A 25,690-nucleotide genomic window follows, 5' to 3' on the forward strand; every position below is an offset into this window, starting at 1 on the left:
ATATAACCTTACTTCCCACTAAAATGTATTATATTTGCCAGAAACAATAATTACTATATACAGAACTAGTAAAGTATTCAAACTATATAACCACAAATTTACTATTCTTTGGAAGAAACTGTTCATTGCAAAAAAATACAAAAAGTCACAACATGAACGAGTATTCATTTTATGTTTACAATTACCTTTCTTGAGAACACTTATTAGTGCAGAAAAAATTATACATTTCTGTGAATTTGTAGGCTCAACAGACAGATATATTTTGAAAAGGTTAAGCTATGTTTAGCAAGGTAATCCTCAAGAGATGGATGCTAGAGAATTAAATATTCAGCACTTAAATTAACTTCTTATTTGGTACTTAGGAACAAATTGCCAAGAATTATCATCATCAAATAGAACTCTTATTGACTCTCTTACAAAAGGAAAGTGAGGTCTACTTGAAGAAAAATATTTTTAGAACTGGAAAGAAACCAACATTTTTAACAATTTGCATGAATAATAGAAGCTCTAAGTCCTCAAAATTAAGTGCTTGCCTTGCACAATGTGAATGGAAATGACTGGAAATAGAATAAGCCAGATAAAGAAGGACAAATCCATTATGCTTTTGCTCATATGTAAAATTTAATATATAAGAATATTTTAAAATGTGTGGATGTCATATTATTTGATATACAGGTAGTTATAAATGTTTTCTTCACTGCATTATACCCACCATATAACATGCCCTTCTTTCCTTACTTTATCTCTTGTCATGAATCCCGCTTTCAAGGAAAATAGCAGGAGCCAGCGCTGTGGCGTAGCAGGTAAAGCCACTGCCTGCAGTGCTGGCATCCCATATGGGAACCCATTTGTGTCCCGGCTGCTCCACTTCCAATCCAGCTCTCTGCTATGGCCTGGGAAAGCAGTAGAAGATGGCTCAAGTCTTGGGTCCCTGCACCCGTGTGGAAGACCCAGAAGAAGCTCCTAGCTCCTGACTTCAGATCGGTGCAGCTCCAGACGTGGTAGCCATCTGGGGAGTGAACCAGTGAATGGAAGACCTTTCTCTCTCTACCTCTGCCTCTCTGTAACTATGCCTTTCAAATAAATAATCTTAAACACCGGCATCCCATATGGATGCTGGTTCAAGACCCTGCTGCTCCACTTCCAATCCAGCTCTCTGCTATGACCTGGGAAAGCAGTAGAAGATGGCCCAAGTCCTTGGGCCCCCGCACCCACATGGAAGACCTGGAAGAAGCTTCTGGCTCCTTGCTTCGGATCAGCACAGCTCCAGCCATGTGGCCAGTTGAGTAGTGGACCATTGGATGGAAGACCTCGCTCGCTCTCTCTGCCTCTCCTCTCTGTGTAACTCTGACTTTCAAATAAATAAATCTTTAAAAAAAATCTTAAAAAAAAGAGCATATTGAAAAAAAAGAAAAATAGCATATATGTGTATGTACATATATATTTACATATGAAGTGAATTAAATGTATGTGTATCTGTACATCGTGTTACATATGAAGTGAATGTTAAAATCACTTTAAAAATTGGTTTTAATTTGAAAATTCCTCATATATATTTTTAAAAACTTGCAAAACTGACTTGATAAAAGACTACATGTGTATAAAAGTTATGATGGACAAATCCTAAAAATGTGGTTTCGACTAAATAGAAAATAAACATGAGAATGACCTACTTCTGGGAATTCAAATGAAAACTCACTGTAATTACTAAACACTAGAGAACTAGGTGATTTTAAACCATGGAAGAATACAGAGATGTGCTCCAATTTTTACTAAAAGTCAAGTTTGAGAAAATGAGTTCAGAACAGATCATGAAAAGTATGGGTAAGTTACTAATAATCTTTTGATACCATAGCTCATATATATATATATATGTATATATATATAGAACAATTATAACACTAAAAATGTTGCTAATAAACAATATTATTAATGTTCTTAAAACATCTGGTATATTACTTTCAGGATTTCTACCACCTCTGCTAAAAGGCAGGAGACTTGACAGCATGGAGTCTCTCACGGAAGTGAAAACAGGTGCTTTGGACAAGGCAGGGCAGGATGATAAAAGTTCACTCTTTTTTTCCTTAATTGATTAGTGTATAAAATGGAGACCCCGACCTGGCTGTGTCTGCACTGGGGGAGCAACGGAAGTGTAACAACTGCTCCTCTCTGGTGTCCAAGAAAGAATCAACTCTTGAAAACCAAAACCTCAGATTTTCTTTGACAATTTAAATACAGTGTAAAACAAAATCACCAAGGGAATTCTTACCTATTTCTTTGTTCTTCTTCTGTAAAGTGATCATCTAAGAAAGGAAATCCAAATATTTCCCGTAGCATATCATGGCCTTTCTTGTCAGCGGTGTGATACAGCCGAGAAGCCAGGCGCAAGTCAACAGGCAGCTCCTGAGCTGGGATGGTGGTGCACAGATCATGAAGGTGGGGAGTGCAGTAGTCATGTGGAATTCTGCAACAGAGACATGAAAGGGAGCTTATTTAGTCCTTTTGCAATTGGCAATTTCATTAAGGTTCTAAAGGATATGTAAGTGTAGGAGGTTGTGTTTAAAACTATCATAATGATTTATAACCAATTTAATAACACAATCTCAGGCCATTATCCACAGCTACAAATACATATTCAGTTCCCTGCTAAATATCTCAACCTACATGTTCTACAGACATTCTAGAATCAACAGGGCTAAAAGCAAATCCGTTATCATCCCACCCCTAAACTGCCCTCTCTCCTGATTTCTATAACTAATTCCAGGGAGACCATAGTCATGCATCATGCATTACTCCTTTGCAACTCTGCTCAAGTGCTGCTGATGTCTCTGAAGAACAACACAAATAGTTATATGAGGCACATCATCAGTTAACCAGCTCCAGTGGAACCCTGGGCCTCTCTTAGTAAATGCACCATCTTCCTTCTCACTCTGCTGAAATTAGTCTCTTCTCTGTCTTCCCAAAGTACAGAGGAGGGCATGATGATCTATCTTCTTAATCACCCATGCCACCGGCCATCCACTCAATAAACACTTATTGAACAACTACTATGTGCCAGGCTTTGTGCTAGGTGCTTTACACACATTCTTAACTCCCACGATTTTAGGTATCATTGTCCTTATTTTGGGGTAGGCTCATTCTGGATCAGTTACCAAATCAGGAGTGACTATTGGGATTCAAACAAAACTTTGATGGCTATAAGCCAAATGTCTTTCCTATTAATGTCTATTGACTCCTGAATGGATACACTACTTCATCCCTACTAAAACATACTTTTACATTAAACAAATGACCTTCTTTTCATCAAATCAAATCAACTTTAGATCTTCAGGTCATATTCTCTTATGACATCCAAATCATAGCTTTAATAATGACGACTCTTGAAATCACTCTTTTTCCATGATACTTAAGCCTGCACAACTCTAGCTTTCCATCTACCTCTCACAAGCATCACAATTTGACTTAGTCATTGACTTTTCCTTCTCCAGTTTCTAAACCAGTGTAGCTTCTAGGGTTTGAACTTCTTGTTCAACAGTGCAAATATCAGGAGTTGGCATTTCGCTTTGTGGTCTAAGACACCTGTGTCCCACATCACACTACCTGCTTCCAATTCCCAGCTCTAGCTACTGACTCCAGCTTCCTGCTAATGCAGACCATTGGAGGCAACGGTGATGACTCTTGTAACTGGATTATTGTCACCCACATGGGAGATCTGGATTTTGTCTCAGCTCTTTGCTTCAGTGTCAACCTAACCCCAGCTGTTGTGGGCATTTGAGAAGTTCTCATTAATATTCATTCTCTTTCTCTCTCTAAAAATTTTATTTGTTTTTACAAAAAAAAAAAAAAAGGAAGTCCTGCTCACCAAGAGCTCCTGTAACTCATCTCAAGTATCACTAATTCTTCTGGACAGATTCCTCGTCTTCAAGATACAAAGCATCTTCGACTTTCTCTCCCTCACCTGTATATCCTGTATATATGAACCACACTCTGTCCCCTGCACAGGGCAGCTCAGCTGTACTCCTTCTCAGCAGACCCAAGTCAAGGTCCACTTCATCTCAGTCTACACAGGCAAGTGTTTGCCAGTGGGACTGAACACGGCACCCTCTGCATCTTCCCCTCTGCAAAATCCTAAAGGATGGATTTTCTTTAAGTACTCCTTTACCTAGCACAATGGCTCTTTGTTACTGCATCTCACTAATCCTTTCTCTAGGCTCATAGCATCTGGCTTTAATTCCAGAATAGTGGTTAAGACTATCGATTCTGGAGTGAGATACCCTGGATTCAAATCCTTGGTTACAAACAAGCCAATTCATTTCTCTATACCGTGGTAAGTTTTGAAACACAATATTAATGCATCCTGCACAAATTTGCTTTAGGAAAGAAGAGTGCGTGCATTTAGAAGAGTGTCTCTCACATGGCAGAGGTGCCTCCAACATCACATCCCAGGACAAATCACAAGGCTAGACCTGTTAGTTCCTATGGTTAAAGATACAAAGGATTCCACCCTGTAGTCTACAACTAAACATCCTTCAAAGAATAGCTCAAGGACAGACTTCACTATAATGTTTACCTTTTCTTTTTTTCCTTTTCCTTCCCCTTTTTGAGAAACGTCTCGGGCCGGCGCCATGGCTCACTAGGCTAATCCTCCGCCTAGCGGCGCCGGCACACCGGGTTCTAGTCCCGGTCGGGGCGCCGGATTCTGTCCCGGTTGCCCCTCTTCCAGGCCAGCCCTCTGCTGTGGCCAGGGAGTGCAGTGGAGGATGGCCCAGGTGCTTGGGCCCTGCACCCCATGGGAGACCAGGAAAAGCACCTGGCTCCTGGCTCCTGCCATCGGATCAGCGCGGTGTGCCGGCCGCAGCGCGCCGGCCGCGGCGGCCATTGGAGGGTGAACCAACGGCAAAGGAAGACCTTTCTCTCTGTCTCTCTCTCTCACTGTCCACTCTGCCTGTGGAAAAAAAAAAAGAAACGTCTCTTCATATATTGCCCTAGCCTTGTGCTACCCATTTTGACCTTTTGTCTAGTCAATGATGGTATGTCCATTGACTGTTCTGTGTGTTTGAGACTGCTTTGGAAATTAGCAAAGTGTAAAGAATATAGACTTTTGGGGCTGGCACAATAGTATAGTAGGCTAAACCTCTGCATGCAACACAGGCATCCCATATGGGCATCAGTTCATTTCCCGGCTGTTCTTCTTCTGATCCAGCTCTCTGCTAATGGCCTGGGAAAGCAGTAGAAGATGGCCCAAGTACTTGGACCCCCACACTCATATAAGAGACCCAGAAGCTCCTGGCTCCTGGCTTCGGATCAGCCCAGCTCTGGCTGTTGCAGCCATTTGGGGAGTGAACCAGCGGATGGAAGATCTTTCTCTCTGTATCTCCCTCTCTCTGTAACTCTGTCTCTCAAATAAATAAATTCTTATTTAAAGAAAATAATATAGACTTTAGAGTTGGCTGGGCCTGGATCAGAATACTGGTTTGGACACTTATCTACGTTGTTAACTGGCTTTGCTGAAAGTCTTCAGAAAACTTAAAATAAAAATCCCTAATTCTTAACTTTCTCATAACTGATAAAAATAACAGATATATCATTCCCAGTCTATGGGAGTCTTTCAAGAAATGCTTGTTTTGCTTCTACTGCTATTATTAATTTGTACCACACAACAACTAATCCATTGCTAAACATAGTATATATATCATTGAATTAGTAATAGAAAATGGTTTATGGAATTTACAAAATAGCCTATGGTCCAGCATGAAAAGGACAACAGAATGTGTACATGTCCATGTGAGAAAAGAAAAGAAAATTTAAAGCATTTGGAAATATCTGAGACAAAGAGACCTAACTAAAGGAGTAAAAGGGTGTATCCAGGAACCCAGGGCAACAGGCACTCTGGGTTCCTAAAAAAGGTCTGAAAAATAAGAGGTGATAAAAAGTGAGCTCTGATGTCAAGCTCACCCACACCACCATTCTGCCCGGGACAGGCCCTGGCTAGTGGAATGTACCTGAGATTACCTTACTGATTTTTTTTTTTTTCTGAAGAAAGCATCACGGCCAATCTGAATTCCTATGCTACCATTAGAGTCTTAACAACATAGATCAGCAAGTAAATCTCCCTGGGTTATTGAGATAAATAACATTATGCTGCAATACATGGATGAATTCCCAAGAAAACAGTTTAAGTTGAGTGTTAGTCACCAGTGAGAAGAGTTAGGTTAAAAAAAAAATGTTGAAAGAGGGAGAAGAAAAGCTTCAAGGAAAAGATTTCTAGAAACAGTTTTCCTGATTGTCTTTTATTAAATAAATTCTAAAATATCAAATTTTGATTCCTCTTATTTCTAATAGAAATTTCTAATTTTCAGTTAATGAATTAGAACATCACTATAAATATCAGTAAGATCTACAAATATTTTTGGCATGCTCAGGAAAGGCTGTGTGTTTTTATAGCACTCTCTTCTTAAACAGGACTATTTGTCATTCTTTGAAACACTAAGACATAAAAAAGAAAAGACTCAGGCTCTGTGTGTGGCCATGCTACTTTGCTTAATGCACTAAATGCAAGGTTTTTTGAAAAAAAAAATCAAGACGTTTCTGCTTCATTGATAATCTGACAGTAACTATTTATTGAAGGTAAAATACTTGTTGTCTGCTGTCACTATTTGTTTTAATACATAATCTCACTAACTAAATGAGCTTAAAGCAATGCAGATAAGCAATGGCATGTACAGGGTCACTTAAATGCCAATTTGACTGTTTCATAAACTTTGGAATTCTTTTCCCATGAGTCTATTCTCAGCTACTAAATTGTGAGTAATATCCATTTACAAAGTTTAGGCTGGCCATAAAAAAGGTTGTCTTCCATGTCCAGCACACCTTTCAGTGCCCTAAGCAACAACAAAAGCTAATAATTAAAGCTTCTTTAAACTCCTATAAAGAGTTAAACGAAGAATGATCTAGAATAAACCAACCCATAAAAACCTAGTGATGAAATGGGGAGAAAACTAGAATTTCAACAAGGCAAATAGTGAAAGGTAAACCATAATCTAAATTGCATTTACATGCCATCATTCAAAATGTGGTTGTATGTGTAATCCTGGGTAATAAGAAAACCCCATTAAAAATATGAGTTGGGAGGTGGTGAAAGATGAAACATTAGGGTAGAAAAATAGAGAGCCACCTAAATTATCAAATTGATTGACCTGTGGACATTTTGGTATCTTTTATCATAACAATATCTCCACAATATCATAACAAAATTAACCAATGTGATCGGTTAACCCAAATCAGGAATTGCAGTAACCAAAAATTTCATATTAATTTTCTTTAGCCTCAAAAAGAACTACTTTCATTCCATTTACTGGTACATCATTCAAGTAAGTGCACTGGTCAAAAAGGGAATAGAAGAAATCACAGAGAACAGCGTATACATCCAGACTATGAAACATGCCTCCAACTTTTCCTCCGAGCTGCTTTATCTTGGATCTCATATATGAATTTCTAAAACATTCAGTTTTCCTTTTAGAAAGCACATTTTCATGTACAAATGCTACCAAATAATTTCACTTCACATAGTAAAATTTGTAAGCTTAAGGAATTTACTTTTTAGGTAGGTTTTGAGCCCGAAGGAATTTTAAAGATTTTCCTGGTCTCAGTGGTGGAATTCCTAAATTACTTTTTCGCATTCGCTTAACTCCTTTCCCTGTGATATGCAATAATTTTGATGATTTCTCCTGCAAAAAAGATATATATAAAGTGTGCTGTTAAGGGAATCTATAACATTCGAGTTAGGTCTGTCTCATATTTAATAACCCATCTCATATTTAAACCCCTGATTTCTATATATGTAACAGCATAAATCCTAAAGATGAGTTCTTTCCCTCTAAATCCATTTCTATATTTTTGCATATAAACCTTCACAGCAATAAAAGTGCTAGCACCATACTTATTTATAATATTTTTCATTTATTACTTTGAAATATTGAAGAAGAAATAAGTCTTTCCCTCCATAAATCTATTTAGTTGATATTTTTAATAGAACATATGCTTAGTTTCCCAAAGTTTGATATGACTGGTGATTACAAGCACAAATTTAAAAGAACTTCAATGCTCTCTCTCTCTCTCTATATATATATATAGGACTAATGTTCACCAATTTGTCCTTCTTACAGTCATACTGTTTTCTGTTGGTAGTTCTTGGAAAAAGTCACAAGTCAAACACATTTTGTTTCATAAAGCAGTGTCTCTTATTTACAGTACATATAGAGATACAGTTTTTAGATTTCCTAGAAATTTTGCAGAATTCCTGGTACTTATACCTATAAAGATATTTTTCTCTGTGAGTTACTCTGCATTGTTTTGAAACAGCTTGAAAAGAGCAGACCTTTCTTGAAGAAAGCAGGATATGGTTAAATAAGTAGGAAGCAACCAGATAAACAAAGTTCTTATAAATTATGTAGGGAGTATAGGCTTGATAGGGGAATAAAGAGAGCTATTGCAACTTCTTGAATAAAGAAGTAATGAAAAATAATGAAAGTCCAATGATTACAGAGCTTCCCATCTCGCCATCCAGTTAATCTTTGAATTTTCTCCACAGTACCTCCACCAAGCAGTCATTACCTGGCATGAACATGGTCAGAAACAGAGAACTTGGATACATCTAAAGATGGCCACTTTCTCTTTGAAGCTCTTCCAGTTGTTGGAATTTCTGTATGTTTCTTTTTTACAGAACCTAACAACTTTCATCCACAAGTTTTAATTCTAACTTTATGAACCAAACAGGTACAATTTAGATCTTTTCCATTTCACAGCCAACTATTTGAACAGAGTTTACTCCCCTGGGCCTGCCTTTCCTCCAGATAACCATACTTTTCCCAGTCTCCTCTACTCTCCTTTACATGACAAGGCTTTGCAGGATTGTGCTTCATCATCTCAAATGCTTTCTCCACTCCCTAATTTGAGTCCCTCCTGAGACTAGATACCCAGATTTGAGCATAGCATTTGAGGTGGGATATAATCAGTTTAGCCAATAGAAAAATGATCCTCTTTTATGGCATTTGTCAATCAATGCAAGCTATGATTGCATTTGTCTTCCTATCACAAAGCTACAGTATAGCCTAAATACTGAGTCCTTTTACATTATGTTAATTCATTACATTTCATGCCTTCACACTCTGTTTGTGGGCCCAAAGGCAGAACCATAAATACGTTTATCCCAATTAAATTTCATCTGAGAACTGGCTGACCAAATTTTCAATCACATTTTAAATGTCATCTTCAAATCCAATACATTAGTGTTCCATATTCTCATCCAAATTATTGGGAAATAAGTTGAATTGGACACAACTCTACATCACTAATTGTGCTTCCTTGCATAACTAATTACAAATCTATATAGCAGTTTACCTGATGACAATTTCATCTACAAAACTGCCATTGGGAAGATTTCATAATTGGATTGCTGAAATTCAGATGATACTATCACTTACTACTGACTGCTGAGTTTTCTGTGTGCCTGGTATCATTTTAAATGCTTTATAGTGAATCATCTATATGTAATCCTCATAACAGCAATTATGAGGTAGGCACTGTCATTATGCTCATTTTACAACATGGACACACAATCAAATCAGAAATTTGCCTGGGGCTGGTTTTGTGGCATAGGAGGTAAAGCTGCCACCTGCAGTGCCGACATCCCATATGGGTGCCAATTAGAGTCCCGGCTGCTCCACTTCTGATCCAGCTCTCTGCTATGGCCTGGGAAAGCAGTAGAAGATGGCCCAACTCCTTCGGCCCCTGCACCCAGAAGGGAGACATGGAAGAAGCTCCTGGCTCCTGGCTTCGGATCAGCCCAGCTCCAGCCATTGCAGCCATCTGGGGAGTGGACCAATGGATGAAAGACTTCTCTCTCTCTCTGTAACTCTGCCTTTCAAATAAATAAATCTTTTTTAAAAAATGAAATTTTTCCAAGATCACATGGCTAGTAAAAGGTAGAGGACCCCACGCCTGGAAATCGTGGAACACTAGGTCCAACACTGATCTGATGTTCAGTCTAATAAAGACAAGAAAGGAAATGAAGTTGTTTTTCCATGGCTTGTCCTTAGGAAAACCATGTTCCATATGACCACTGCTTCCTTTTACAGGGGTTTGAAGAGCGATACATAAATTGAATAAATCACAACCGTTAATCTTAAAAGAAAAAAGATTTGCAGTGCCAGGTTTCTAGCTCCTCTCCCACTGGCTAGCTCCTCAAAGCTGCTGCTGACAGGGGCACAACAGGCAAAAACCCTCTGCACCTGAGCCAGCAGGCTCAGGTAGCTAAGCTAACTTTTAAAACCTTTTACAAATCTTGAGCTTCAAGTTCTTTAATCAATTCTTCTCTTCTTTCTAAAGATCATTCTCCTTGTCAGAGTACAAGTTTATCAGCTTCCTTTTCTCTTTGTTATATTTCTGTTTATTTAAAACCTCAAGCTTTTTCAAAAGGATAAATTAAGGCAGCTATGTCATCTGTTGTCATCACACTGTTCATCCATAATGACAGAGTTATCGTTCCTTATTCCTCTCTTTCCTCCAAAACTAACATGAAAAACACTTTTTTTTGTTCTTAGCATTATTCACAGGCCTCAACCCATTCTGGATCTCAGGGTTCTTGGTATAACTGCCATAGCCACATGTGACTTTTATGTTTACCTGTGAGTACATATTTCTTCTTTCATCTTCATATTGTTTTTACTTTGAAGGCAATAGATCATTCATAATTGCTTGTGAGAATCTGGGGAGTTTAAGTACATTCCACATCTCCTAAAATTTCTTCCATTTAGAATCCCAGGTTGTGTGATCAAATCTTTATTTTTTACAGACTTTTACTAACATTTTCTCTCATAAAATGTTCAACAATCCTATCACGGAATATTGTGTCAGTCATTTCTTCACAAGGTTGCTACAATTTCCTTCTCAGCTTTGTTTGTGGTTGGCCATAATTTAGACCTTTTCTTTATTAATGACCTTCTAAGAGAAGAAATGGTCAATGAAATGATGATGATTTACCAAATCCTATTCCTTTTTGCTGAATGGGACCTTCCAGAATATGTCTGAGCAGTTGAAGTCCTGAACTGCTCCTTTATGATACCTCTGTGCTAGTTCTACTTACTACTATCATTAAAAAGGTCTTCTCATTGCCTCAATTTAACTTGATACGGACTGTGTTATTCCTCATTATTGTGCCAGAGATACTAGAGACTAGCCTTATGGCCTTAAATGTCCCTATCAGGGACAAGTTCATGCATAAGAATTGATCTTGAGGTGTCAATACAAATAAATAGAAATAAGATTCTTGGTGAAATGAGTCACAGTAATACGAGTACTATTTTCTTTTTTCTTTGTTTTTTTTTTTTTTTAATTTTACAGGTAGAGATATGGACAGTGAGAGAAAGAGACAGAGAGAAAGGTCTTCCTTCCATTGGTTCACCCCACAAATGGCCGCCAAGGCCTGCGCTGCGCCGATCCGAAGCCAGGAGCCAGGTGCTTCTCCTGGTCTCCTGTGCGGGTGCAGGCACCCAAGCACTTGGGCCATCCTCCACTGCACTCCTGGGCCACAGCAGAGAGCTGGACTGGAAGAGGAGCAACCGGGACTAGTACCTGGCACCCATATGGGATGCTGGCGCTGCAGGCAGAGGATTAACCAAGTGAGCCACGGCACCGGCCCCAAGTACTATTTTCTACAGCATCCCTGGTGTGTCCCACACTATTTTACAACATTAAACTATAATTGCACAATTTCTTATTGGCACTATCTTTTCCTCCTTTCAAAATATTTCTGGTTTCAGTTTAGAGTCCTCCTAGCCAATTTTCCAAGTCTTTTTTATTAAACCATTCTGTCATAATAGACACCATCCTTAGTCATTTTTGCAATGACAGTCTTTGTTCTTGCACTTAATCAAACATCTGTTACTTGTTGTTTTGAAAGGGCAGTCTTACAAAGCGGTGAAGAATGAAGATTCTAGAATTAGACAACCCCAAAGTACTGCCTTTACCATGTAACTACATAAGCTGGGGAAGTTACGTATCTTGAACAAATTACTTAACTTCTTTACTGCTCAGTTTTTTCAATTACAAAACAAGAGTAATAATAGAGACATTGGGCCAGAGTTAAGGTTCAGTGCCTAAACCCCATCTTAGTGCTGGTTTGAGACCCAGGTGCTCCACTTCCAATCCCAGCTCTCTGCTTACACATCTGGGAAAGCAAGAGAAGGTGGCCCAAGTACTTGAGCCCCTACCACCTTTGTAGGAGACTCGGATGGAGTTCTATGCTCCTGGCTTCAGCCTGGTCCAGCCCCAGCCATTGTGATCATTTAGGGAGTGGAACAGTAAACAGCAACTCTTTCTCTATTTCTCTCTCTCTCTGTTACTTTGCCTTTAAAATAACTAAATAAATAAGTTATTATGATACTATTATAGATGTAAATATAAACATACAGCAAAGTGGCTGGCACATGGTAAATACTCAACAAATTCTAGTTAGCTTAGAAAGTACTACTTCTTTTAGTCAAAAAAACAAATAATCTTGCATAATTTCTTAATAATATTTAATAATTAGGTAAACCACAACAAACCAAAAGAATTAACATTACAGGGCTTTTCTGAGGGATGTAAATTCTTGACAGGTCACAGTGGCTAAGCCACTGTCCAGAAAATCCATTTTTTTTTTTAAGATTTTATATATTTATTTGAGAGGTAGAGTTACAGGCAGTGGGAGGAGTAGACAGAGAGAAACATCTTCCATCTGTTGGTTCACTCCTCAAATGGCCACAATGGCTGGAGCTGCGCTGATCCAAAGCCAGGAGCCAAGAGCTTCCTCTGGGTCTCCCACGTAGGTGCAGGGGCCCAAAGACTTGGGCCATCTTCTACTACTTTCTCAGGCCACAGCAGAGAGCTGGATTGGAAGAGGAGTAACCGGGACTAGAACCAGTGCCCATATGGGATGCCAGCACTGCAGGTGGAGGATTAACCTACTGCGCCATGGCACTGGCCCCAGAAAATCCATTTCACTCAACACATTTAATGTGTAATTATTTAGAATTTTTTTTTTTGACAGGCAGAGTGGACAGTGAGAGAGAGAGAGAGAGAGAAAGGTCTTCCTTTGCCGTTGGGTCACCCTCCAATGGCCACCGCGGCCAGCACACCGCGCTGATCCGATGGCAGGAGCCAGGTACTTATCCTGGTCTCCCATGGGGTGCAGCGCCCAAGCACTTGGGCCATCCTCCACTGCACTCCCTGGCCACAGCAGAGAGCTGGACTGGAAGAGGGGCAACCGGGACAGAATCTGGCACCCCGACTGGGACTAGAACCCGGTGTGCCGGCGCCACAAGGCGGAGGATTAGCCTAGTGAGCCACGGCGCCTGCCCTAATTATTTAGAATTTATATCCACATGTTATTGCCAGTGTTCTAATGTTGAGATGGAAGGATAACTGAAACCTCTGTGCCCACCAGCCTAAAAATTTTTCATCAAGGAGCCATTGCCTTTAAAAATGCTTAGAAGCCTAACATACAGAATTCACCTGGGGTAGTTAACAATGAAAGGGTTCACCTGGCTTGGCATTAGCAGGCTTTACTTCATGCCCCAAGTCCATGCTGCAGAAAGACAGTATGATGGGGTAGGTCACTAATCATAGAATAAGTCTTTTCTCCCCAAAAGCAGTGGTAGATGTTTCTCTGGCCAACTATTACTGGTGAATCTTATTACCTAATATTCCTGGAAAATCAATAGGCTGGTGTCAGATAGGATGAAACTAATGAAGTAGGGCTTTAGAAATTAAGAAAAACTATGGGACAACATCACTGACCCGTAATACATAAGTTCTCCAGGACCTAGAATAGGATGGAAGTAACTGGACAAAAAAAAAATATATATATATATATATATAAGCAATAGGTTAGGGAAGAATCTGGACAATTAGAGACTGATTATACGTGAAAGGCAAGGGACAGGGTAGGGCACAGATAAATCTCAGTTTTAGCAATGGGCATCTAGTCTTGGACAAAAGTTGAAGAACAGGTAATGGCCAGTTGACTTGGGTGAAGCACAGAAGAAACATAACTATCAGTGGGGAGAGAGGAAGCCTGAAAGCGGAGGATTGACCTTGAAGGCTGTTGACCCAAGGAGGGCTAGCCTCCTGAATCCGTCAGGGAGAGGATCCCTGGTGGTGATCAGGATAATATACTGTGGTTCAGGGAAAGGAGACTTTTTCAAGAATCCCAATAGTAACATAAATTTTAAAAATAAATGTATTTCTTTAAATCAAAAAGAGATTTGACTTCAAAGTATTAAAAGTAGAAGGGCTGACAGGCAAATATGGTAAAAATTATGAAAATTATTTAAAAATGATAAAATGAACCTAGGAAACATTCTCACAACAGGAAAAGACTCAAGCATTAGGATAAACATAAATGGAACTAAGTTAGAAAAACTATAAAGTTCCTTAGTCCTGGTCCCTGGACTACACTTCCTGACTCCCTCAAAACAGTAACTGGAAGACCCTTGGTCAATTTCAGAATAATCTGAGATTGTTCTTTCCTTAGTAAAAGGGCTTAGAACTTAAAAGAAAAAAAAGGAAGTTGAATATCATTAATGATGACACATATATTAGTATAAGATGTTAATAGGTAAAAGGAGGTGAGAGGTAGACAAGAACTCTTTGTATTACTACCTCAGAACTTTTGTTTTGGAAAGTTAAAACCTTTCTAAAATATAATGTTTTTAAAAAGGTGGAAAAAAACTTTTTAAACATCAGCCTTGGGGCCAGCACTGTGGTGCAGCAGGTTAAAGCCCTGGCCTGAAGTGCCGGCATCCCATATGGGCACCGGTTCTAGTCCTGGCTGCTCCTCTTCCGGTCCAGCTCTCTGCTATGGCCTGGGAAAGCAGTGGGAGATGGCTCAAGTCCTTGGGCCCCTGCACCCACGTGGGAGACCCGGAAGAAGCTCCTGGCTCCTGGCTTCAGATCGGCGCGGCTCCGGCCGTTGCGGCCATCTGGTGAGTGAACCAGCAGATGGAAGACCTCTCTCTCTGTCTCTACCTCTCTCTGTAACTCTTTCAAATAAATAAATAAATCTTTTTTAAAAAAATCAGCCTTGTCTTTCCAGAGTTGCAATGAGAAATGAGACTTTTTGAAAGCCCTCAAAAAATACATAGGTTCTATTTTCCTACATGGGCACTTTGTACTAGTAAGACCCCTTCTTCAGAGTGAACTCCCTGCCCCACACCTTGGTCCTTGCCTGGGCCATTTCTTTAACTCTGTTTCCAACATAAATCACTTTGTACCTTTAAAGACAGCTGTTTGCCTACTTTTGAATCTTTTGTGGGTTGCTCATCTTCTAGAGGTCTACTTGTTTTCTCAGCAACCTGGACCTCTGACATTTCCGGAGATTTAAATACGATGCTTTCTGCTTCTGATTCTCCCCATTCTGACACATTGCCCTGCTCCATCTGGAAAATGCTTGACGTAGCTTCAGGAAGTTCCTTGAGCACACCCTGTTGGAGAAAGCAAACATACAAGAATTCACTTTTTATTGGCCCTTCCATTGTTTTCAGTTAGGGAGCACTTACTGTCTGGCAGCAAATACATATTATATATAACATTTATTTATATATATTTATACATGTGTATACATGTATATAGATATACACACATATACATATACATACACATATATATGAAAATATGCTTGAAATTGAGCAAATGTATGGTTGAAATTGAAATTTCCATTGAAGACTTAGAAAGAAAAATTCAAACTGACCTAAGAAAAACATGAGCACTGGTAAACTGTTTTCCTTGTACCTTGTATCAGAAAATATAGCTACTCCAAAGTTGTTATACATAAACCAATGCAGTAAAAGGACCCCAATCTTCCGTGGATGCTGCCCCATGCTTACGCAGACATGCTGGTGCACAATGAATGAAAACTCACCTGCATGTTCTCACTTCCATTACCTCAGCTTGGCCCTTGGGTTAACTCTGGGTCCAGTGACACATCAAGGCTCTGCCCAGACCTAACGTTCTGTGCTCTGAGAAAAGGGATTCCTGCTGAGCCAGCTTCTCCTCCTAGGTCCTGACTTCACTTCCTTGGAGAGGAGCTGACCCAGAGGCCCACACACTTCAACTCCATCCCTGACCCAAATGAAAAATGTTCAAACATCATTACTAAACCTGTTTTCACACTCCTTAAAAATATCCCATCAACTTTTATTTGTATCCTTACAAGTCTTAAGGAAATTATATTTACAGCCATATTGGGTCATTACCCAATTTTAATCCACAAAGATTATTTAGAATTTTGGAATACTGGCATTGAACAGCCCTAGCTTTTGTTCTTATTTATGTTTTTTGTTTCTAGGGTTTTTTTCCTTGTTTTGATTTTTCTCTTTCTCTCTTTTTTTTTCTCCCTCATACAAAATGCTGAACTCTTTACCTAGAATATAGTTAATCTTCTGTGTATGAAGTTAAATGAAAATAGAGCTTAGTAAAAACAAGACTGGGAACAAAAGAGGGAAGGAGAAGGGAGGTAGGAGTGTGGGTGAAAGGGTGGGTATGGTGGGAAGAATTACTATGTTCCTAAAGTTGTATTTATGAAATGTATGCAAATAAAAATAAATAATAAATTAGGAAAAAAGAATATTCCATAAATAGTAGTGCACTGGTCTACTCTAAATAACTGTTTGCTCTATATTTGTTTCAACTACACCTAAAACATTGCCTGGTACATAACAGGAAAGGGAATGAAGGAATAAATTCCCTTTTTTTTTTGCACATGAGCACATGGGCAAATCAGTCACCGTGAAACTGTTCGGAAACGGTTATATTCAAAACAGTGGGTAGACAAAAGGAACAGATGAGCTCTGGCCTGGGATGCTAAGCTGCTCACTGGCAGCATGCCCAGCGAAGGGCAGCCCTCCCAGGACAGCGGTGATGCGGCACAGTGCTGCCAGGTAAGGTTCACCCAGGAGCTACCACGGGAAGGATGGATAGAGTTCTACTCTCTGGCACTGAGTAGGCACCCATAGAAACATGTCTGGAATAAAGGATACCATGGAGAAATGTGTGCACAATGACCAGGTACCAAGTTAAGAAATATTTTACTTCTAAAAGAGTGGAAAACCTCCTCATCAAAAGCCAGTGGCCAGGGAAAGGTTCTAAACATTAAAATTGAGGGAATTCCAGTAGAATTATAAATAAATGGGTATTTTTATGTAAATATTTATTTCAAGTAATGAAGGTGATCTAAACTAGGCTCCTTTTCAGAGTTTCCTTCAAAACAGTATCTTTCTCTACACTTTACATGAATGTCCTGAATGGTATTAAATCAAGTTCATTCTATTAACGAAGATTTCTACTTTGCTAAGACCACATGATCTTGTATTTTCATCTTATTCTACCTTTTAGTGACTTAGGAATCAGAGGTTTTGATATCTACCTGTAACTGGTGTCACCTTGAGGCAGCTATCTATGATAGCCATCTGAAGCCCTGAAGTGTATATGGTAAGGTCTGGCGATAATTGATCTACACACCATTGCCAAGTCGCTACTAGTGCTACCAAATGCTGCATCCTGAGGCGGGAGTAAGGACACAAAGCGGGGAAAGTCAGGGTCTCAACTATGTGCATCTCACGCTCTAGTAGTTCTGTCATTTGTGGCAGCTCTAATGTGGTTTTCACAAACAAAAAAGATCGCACATAATTTCTTAACATGATACTTGCATATTATCCTAAAAACAAAGTATAACCTAGAGTTTCATGTATGTGGGGTTACATTTTCAGGAACTAAAGAAGCTTGCTATTTAATGATATCATTCTATATGAATCTTTTGTAAAGAAATGTGTCAACAGAGCATAAATTTTTTCTTATAAATATAGATCGCAATACCCAGGATGACACTTCCAATTCATGCAGAACATGTCCCAGATTTCTTTGGATCCCACAATTATTTTGCCAATGATGAATAAAAAAGATTTATTTCTTTTTTTTAAGAGTTATTTATTTATTTGAAGGCAGAGTTACAAAGAGGCAGAGAGAGAGAGAGAAAGAGAGAGAGAGAGATCTTCCATCTGCTGGTTCACTTCCCAAATGGCTGCAATGGCTGGAGCTCGGTCAATCCGAAGCCAGGAGCCAGGAGCTTCTTCCAGGTCTCCCACGTGGGTGCAGGGACCCAAGCACTTGGGCCATCTTCTGTTGTTTCCCACACCATAGTTGAGAGCTGAATCAGAAGAGGAACAGCCGGGTCTCGAACCAGCGTCCATATGGGATGCTGGCACTGCAGATGATGGCTTTATCTGCTATGCAACAGCACCAGCTCCAAAAAGATTTATTTCTAAAACAAACTTCTGTCACCAATTGTCTGTATTTTTCCAAAAAATTTTCCCCTTGATGCTTTTAACAACTGCTCTAAGTACAGATTAAAGTGATGCTTTCTTAAAAGCTAGTAACTTATTTATCCAACAGCCTTCTAGATCTGAATGTCTCTCAACCAAAAGAGCTGTTAGAATGTCACCCTTCTGAAAAGGGTTTTGGGCCTTGGCTCAGGAGGTCTATGGTAGACAGTAGCAATGCACCAAAATAGCCAGGCCTCCTAAAGTGGTGTTGGAGTAAATGTGCTAAAACAGACAACAGGAAATATTTTTGGGAGCCAGTGCTGGTGGCATAGCAGGCAAAGCTGCCACCTACAGTGCCAACATCGCAATATGAAGATGATGCTCAAATGGGATAAAGGCCCTAACTTTATGTCCTCTTTTAATCTTGATCACTTCTTTAGAGGCCTTATCTCCGAAACAGCTTTAGGGGTTTAGAGCTTTGACAGAAGAATTTGGAGGCAGGGGCCAGCACTGGGGCATAGTAGGCTAAAACTCCACCTCCCCACGCCAGCATCCCATATAGGCTAGTTCATGTCCAGCTGCTACTATTCCAATCCAGCTCTCTGCTATGGCCTGGGAAAGCAGTGGAAGATGGCCCAAGACCTTGGGCCCCTGTATCCACATGGGAGACCCAGAAGAAGCTTCTGGCTCCTGGCTTCAGATCAGCCCAGTTGTGGTTGTTGCAGCCATTTGGGGAGTGAACTGGCATAGAAGACCTCTCTCTGTCTCTCTCTGCCTCTGCCTCTCTGTAATTCTGCCCTTCAAATAAATAAATAAATCTTTTTTTAAAAAAGAAATATTTTTGAAATTCCTATATAAACATTCAAGCAACAAGAAGCAAATTATTACAATATAGGCAAACAGGATTCTTATTAAAGACTTTACCATTTGAGATTCCTCAACAACTCTCTCTAATCCTTGCTCTGCTTGCGTGTGAAGTATTTCTGCTTGCGTCTGAGGTGTTTTGAGATGTGCTTTTCCCATTAAAGTCATATCCTTGAAGGGGGAAAAGGAAACAAATGAAGTAAGTTCGACTGTAAAAATCATTGAAGTACACTATTCAATATACCAAAATACTATTCAATTAAATCAATAAATGAGAAATATATGAGAGATAAGAGCTAGTCAAAAACATGCAGTAAATGGGAAGTAAACAAAAAGACATAAAATATTTTTGTCTATTCTTTCAATTCCATGGCATCTTAAATTATTGATCTTGATATTATATTTAATAAGACAATTAGATGATAATAAATAAGATAATGAATAACATGACACAATAAAGATAAAATCAAAACTAAAATTTAATCTAGGGCAATTGTTGGGTACAATGGATACAAGACCATTTGAGATGCCCACATCTTATATTGAACACAGTGAAGAGACAACCAACAGAATGAGAAAAAATATTTGCAAACTACCTGTCCAACACTACCACATTTATTACAGCACTATTCACAATAGCAAAGATATGGAATCAGCTAAGATGTCCATCATCAGATGAATGGATAAAGAAACTCTGGTTTATATACACAATGGAATACTTTTTGACCATAAAAAAGAATAAAACCCTGTCGTTTGCAACCAAATGGATGGAACTGGAAGACATCATGTTAAATGAAATCAGCCAGATAAATAAAGACAAATACTTCATGTTCTCCCTCATACACAGAGCTAAAACAAAACAAATAAAACAAAGCCCTCTATCTGAACACGGAATGGTGATTACAAGAGGCATAAAGGGTTGGAGCAGATAGGAGTTGGAATAATGAGAAGTCAAAGTTAGATCAAAGGAATGAGTTCCCAGTGTTACACTGCATAGTGGGGTGACTGTAGTTCACAATGACTTACTATGTATTGTCTGAACAAATAGAAGAAAGAAGCTCCAAGCCTCCAATCATAAAGTAATGTCAAAGAAGGGGAAATGTTGATTACACAGCATTCATCAATACACACTGTATACATGTATTGCTATATCACAAATAGCCTATAAATGTATTTAATTATATGCATAATTACTGCTAATAAAAAGTTTTTTTAAAGATTTAATTTTTATTTACTTGAAAGGCAGAGCTAGAGAGAGAGAGAGAGAGATCTTCCATCTGCTGGTTCACCGCTGAAATGTCCTCAACGGCCAGTGCTATGCCAGGCTGAAGCCAGGAGCCTGGAGCTTCTTCCAGGACTCCCATGTGGGTGCAAGGGCCCAAGTACTTGGACCATCTTCCACTGCTTTCCCAGGTGCATTATCAGGGAGCTGGATTGGAAGTGGATTATCTGTGACTCGAACTGGTGCCAATATGAGATGCCAGCATGGCAGGCAGCAACTTAACCTGCTACACCACAGTGCTAGCCTCAATAAAAATTTTTTCCATGATAAATGTAAAGAAAAGAAATGACATCAAAAGCATAAGGAACAAAAGAAAACCTAGATAAGTTAGAACTTAATTTAAAATAAACAAAATTTGAGGGCTGGTATTGTGGCATAACAGCATAAGCAGCAATGTCAGCATCCCATATGAGTGTCGGTTCAAGTCCCAGCTGCTCCACTTCTGATCCAGTTCCCCGCTAATGTGCCTGGGAAAGCAGTGGAGGATGGCCTGAGTATTTGGACCTCTGCACCCATGTGGGAGATCCAGAAGCTCCTGGCTCCTGGCTTTGGCCTGGCCCAGACTTGGCCGTTGTAGCCATTTGTGGAATGAACCAGTGGGTGGAAGATCTCAATGTCTGTCTCTGTCTCTGTCTCTGCCTTTCTTTCTGTAACTCTTCCAAATAAATAAATAAATCTAAAATAAATAAAAATTTAAATGTCAGTGCACCAAAGGGCACAATCTAAAAATAGGGTAGGTAAATGGCACTCAAAATGCCAGGTAAAATGTCCAGCTCCCAGTTTGGAGTGGTTGGACTTGATTCCTGATTCTAGTTTCCATTTAATGTGGATCCTAGGAGGCAGTAGGTGAGGGTTCAAGCAGCTGGGTTCCTGCCACTTATGTGGGAGACCCAGACTGAGCACCTGGCTTTGGCCCCCGACATACTGCAGGCATTATGGAGTGCACCAACAAATGGCAGTCAGCCTCTCTCTCTCCCTCTCCCTCTCCTCCCTCCTCCCTCCCTCCATCCCCCATATTTTCTAACTGCCCTTCTCCTTCTCCCTTCTTCCCTGAAACTCAAATTACAAAGAAAAGTAAGTAAAAATGCATCCTACAGAATGGGAAAAAGTAGTGGCAAATCATTTACCACATATACGTAAGACTATATTGTTAAAACTCTTAGAACTTGGACGGCGCCGCGGCTCACTAGGCTAATCCTCCGCCTGCGGCACCAGCACCCAGGGTTCTAGTCCTGGTCGGGGCACCGGATTCTGTCCTGGTTGCTCCTCTTCCAGTCCAGCTCACTGCTGTGCCCCAGGAAGGCAGTGGAGGATGGCCCAAGTGCTTGGGCCCTGCACCCCATGGGAGACCAGGAGGAAGCACCTGGCTCCTGGCTTCGGATCGAGGCAGCACGCCGGCTGTGGCAGCCACTTTGGGGGTGAACCAACGGAAAGGAAGACCATTCTCTCTCTCTCTCTCTCTCTCTCTCTCTCTCTCACTGTCTAACTCTGCCTGTCAAAATAAAAATAAAGATTAAAAAAACTCTTAGAACTCAGCACAAATACAAATTAAAAATATGCAAAAGAACCCTGGCTTTGAAGTTAATGATACTTGGCAATAACACTAATTTTTAAGGTTGGAAAAGAGGAAGGATGGTTCAAAGAAGTGGCCTGATTATTCAGTTTAAGAATTTCCCTCAGTCTGTTAGCTTGCAGTTACCACATGACCCAGCAATTGCACCTTAAGGGATATTGCATGCCCAAAAGAACTGAAAGCAGGTATTCAGATAATTGAATATCAATGTCTATAGCAACATTACTCACAATGGACAAAAGGTGAATGTAACACAAATGTTCATTAATTGATGAAAAACAAAAATGGTATACCCCTTTAATGGATTATACCAGTTAACAACCACCAAAAAGTGAAACACTTATACATACTACAGTATGGATGAATCTTGAAAACATCTATTGCTATCCCAGGCCATAGCAGAGAGCTGGATTGGAAGAGGAGGAGCAGATGGGACTAGAACCGCCGGCCACATGGGATGCGGGCGCTTCAGGCTAGGGCTTTAACCTGCTGCGCCACAGTGCCGGCCCCTCATGCCCTACTTTTGATTTCAAATTTTGACTCAGTCGCTGTAATGTTGAGTAAATTACTTAATCACTCTGTGTCTCAGTTTTCTAAAATATGGATAATAATAGCACAGACCATATGTTTATTATGAGAATCAAATATAAAACATATATAATCCCAGTTGTTATTCTCATTAAAATAAAAAGCAAAATAAAGATGCCTATTGTCACCATCATAATTTGAGATGATACTGGAAATTCTTTATGTGAAATAAACAAACATAAGAGGGTACTTTAACAAGTTCCTAGAAAATAGAATTAAAAGATAAATTCAGGGACAGGTGTTTGGTGAGTGGTTACGACACGGCTTAGCACACCTGCATCCCTTTTCGGAGTGCTTGGTTTCAGTCCTGACTCTTTCACTTCTGATCCGGCTTCCTGCTAAAGTGGACCTTGAGAGGAGCAGTGACGACTCAGGTGTTTGGATCTCTGAGACCCATGTGGATGACCTTAATTGAGTTCCAGCCTCCTGGCTTTGGCCTGGTCCAGTCCCAGCCATTGCAGCCATTGGGGAATGAATTAGCAGAAGATTCTGACTCGCTCTCGCTCGCTCTCTCTCTCTCTCTTCCTCTCTCTCATTCTCTCTCTCTCCCTCTCTGAAAAGGTAAGTTTATTTGGTACAAAAGAATTTTGAAATCTATGCCCTGTTTTTTCATAAAACTCATAAGAAATGAATTAACCACATCTCTGTTATTTGAAGAAATTGTGACTATACGCTTAGAAACCCTCACAATAAGTTATGGAAAAACTACTACAAAATCAGGTTAGACAGAAATTCAAGTCCCAAAAGACAATTTTTTTAATATTGTACTTACTTATCTGAGAATAGAGTTACAGACAGAGAGAGGGAGACAGAGAGAGAAAGGTCTTCCATCTGCTGGTTCACTCCCCAAATATCCCCAACGGCAGGAGATGGGTCAGTCCAAAGCCAAGAGCGAGGAGCTTCTTCTAGGTCTCCCATGCAGGTACAGGGGCCCAAGCACTTGGGCCACCCTCCACTGCTTTCCCAGGATATAGCAGAGAGCTGGATTAGAAGAGGAGCAGCCAGGACACAAACCGGTGCCCACACGGGATGCTGGCGCCGCAAGCAGGGGATGAACCTACTGCACCACAGTTATGGCCCCAACGAATTTTGAAATTTGAAAATGAAAAAGGTAATAAAATTACAAAAAGCAACAAAAAATATAAACTAACAAAACAGTGCCTTAATAAATATGAGGGGAAAGCAGACAAATTTTAGTCTAGCAGTTAGGATTCCTACATTCCATGTCAGAGTACCTGGGCTCAATTGCCAGCTTCAGCCCCTGTCTCCAGCTTCCTGCTAAGGCAGACCTTCCTGCTGGGGGGTGGGGTGGGGGGGCCTCATGTAGTTGAGTCCCTGCCACTCACATGGGAAATCTGAAGTGAGTTCTTGGCTCCTGGCTTTGGCCCCAGACCAGCCCTGGCCATTCCAGGTATTTGGTGAGTGAACCAGCAGATGGGAGTGCTCTCCCTCACCCTGCTCTGTGTGTGTATGTGTGTGCATGTGTGTATGTGTGTCTTCTGAAGTCTGCCTCTCAAAGCAAATAATTTTTTAAATGTGAGAAAAAAAATTATAAAATCACTGAGACACATATTAGAAATCTTGGATTTGGGACAAAGAAAATAGAAACTTTTTATAAGAAAAACAGAGTTCATATTTTGTCCAATGTGCATTAACTCCATGCTATCTCCCTGAGTCACAGAAAATAACTAGTAATGCAGTGTTTCATCTCCCACAAGGTCTTACAAAGTGTGGAACAATTTTTTTTAAACTCCACAGATAATTTAAAAGTATAAAGCTGTGAACAGTTCACCTTCACAACCCTGGGTACACTTTTCATGTGTTTCACAGTTTCCAGCTGTGGCATCTAACTTAGCCAAAAATGTCAGAGCTGAAAGGCACTTGAAAAACCTGTAAAATATGAAGGAAACCCAAATTTCACAGACACTGAAACCAGAGCTGTGAGCCCCAACAGGTACTGTGTCGTATTCAAAACAAACAGAGTACATGGCTTTCTGCTTCGAGCAGATGGACCAGCAACAGAAGCACCAGTGTTCTTCTGGCCTGGTAGGCAGGTCCAGTATTTTTTCAATCATCATTAAAGGAAAGGATGGGGAGAACAACTCCTTCCTACCCCTCACTACGCAATCCAGGTTCTGGACCCCCAGTGACCCAGGCCACAATGACATGGGCCAACAGTGCATTCCTAACATATACCTTGGAATGGTATCAGCACTCGTTAAAGCTGCACCACCTTCAAGAATCTTCCTAAGAAATTCAAGTTTCACAGAGAAGGAAAGAAAATACATTTATGGCTCTAGACAAATACTTGTCCACACAGGTTACTTTCTTGAGAAAATGCCCCAATTTGCATTGACTTTCTCTTGCTTCCTGCAGGCAAAACCTGATGGCATTGGCCTGTGGAATCCTGCTAACAGGCACAAGAATATGTCAGGGCTGCTTTGCATTAACACTTAACACCTTTAGATTTTTTTTTCATTATTAAACACTGTATATGATTGTTCTCAATAGCCAGATCCTGTATTCAGTAGAACTGTCGATTTTGAAAAATACAATTTGAAAGAAAACAGAATTTGAATGGCTGCTATATAAATTTAAATACTGAAATTGCCACAGGCACTATCTAGAGCTACATATATATGGCATCTTTTCCACAAAGTCCTAACAGAATACAATCCATTTCTTGGATTGCTCAAAAAAAACACAACAGCATGTCAAAAAAAAAAAAAAATACAATATTTCCAGAAACACAGAATCACTGCATTTCAAGTAAGATTTCCACTTTCTGTACTATCACTTATCTATGCCATAAAAGTAGTCAGTGCTGGCTGGCGCCGCAGCTCACTTGGCTAATCCTCCGCCCGCAGTGCCGGCACCCCAGGTTCTAGTCCCGGTTGGGGTGCCGGATTCTGTCCCGGTTGCTCCTCTTCCAGTCCAGCTCTCTGCTGTGGCCCAGGAAGGCAGTGGAGGATGACCCAAGTGCTTGGGCCCTGCACCCGCATGGGAGACCAGGAGGAAGCACCTGGC

At 40.1% G+C, this 25,690-nt stretch overlaps 1 protein-coding gene across 1 annotated transcript in view; it reads right to left on the minus strand.

Annotated features, from left to right (window-relative positions):
* TTC6 (tetratricopeptide repeat domain 6) overlaps nucleotides 1–25,690 on the minus strand; it is a 225,872-nt gene that overhangs the window by 150,990 nt on the left and 49,192 nt on the right. The window contains exons 2-5 of the mRNA XM_008269509.5: nucleotides 19,281–19,391; nucleotides 15,312–15,521; nucleotides 7,597–7,727; nucleotides 2,270–2,464 (exon numbers count right to left, since the gene is read on the minus strand). Coding sequence (XP_008267731.4) covers nucleotides 2,270–2,464; nucleotides 7,597–7,727; nucleotides 15,312–15,521; nucleotides 19,281–19,391 — 647 coding nt within the window. The remainder of the gene's footprint in view (nucleotides 1–2,269; nucleotides 2,465–7,596; nucleotides 7,728–15,311; nucleotides 15,522–19,280; nucleotides 19,392–25,690) is intronic.

This window comes from Oryctolagus cuniculus, chromosome 12 (assembly GCF_051225735.1).
Source record: "Oryctolagus cuniculus isolate XC-2025 breed Fujian yellow rabbit chromosome 12, ASM5122573v1, whole genome shotgun sequence".
Lineage (NCBI taxonomy): Eukaryota > Metazoa > Chordata > Mammalia > Lagomorpha > Leporidae > Oryctolagus > Oryctolagus cuniculus.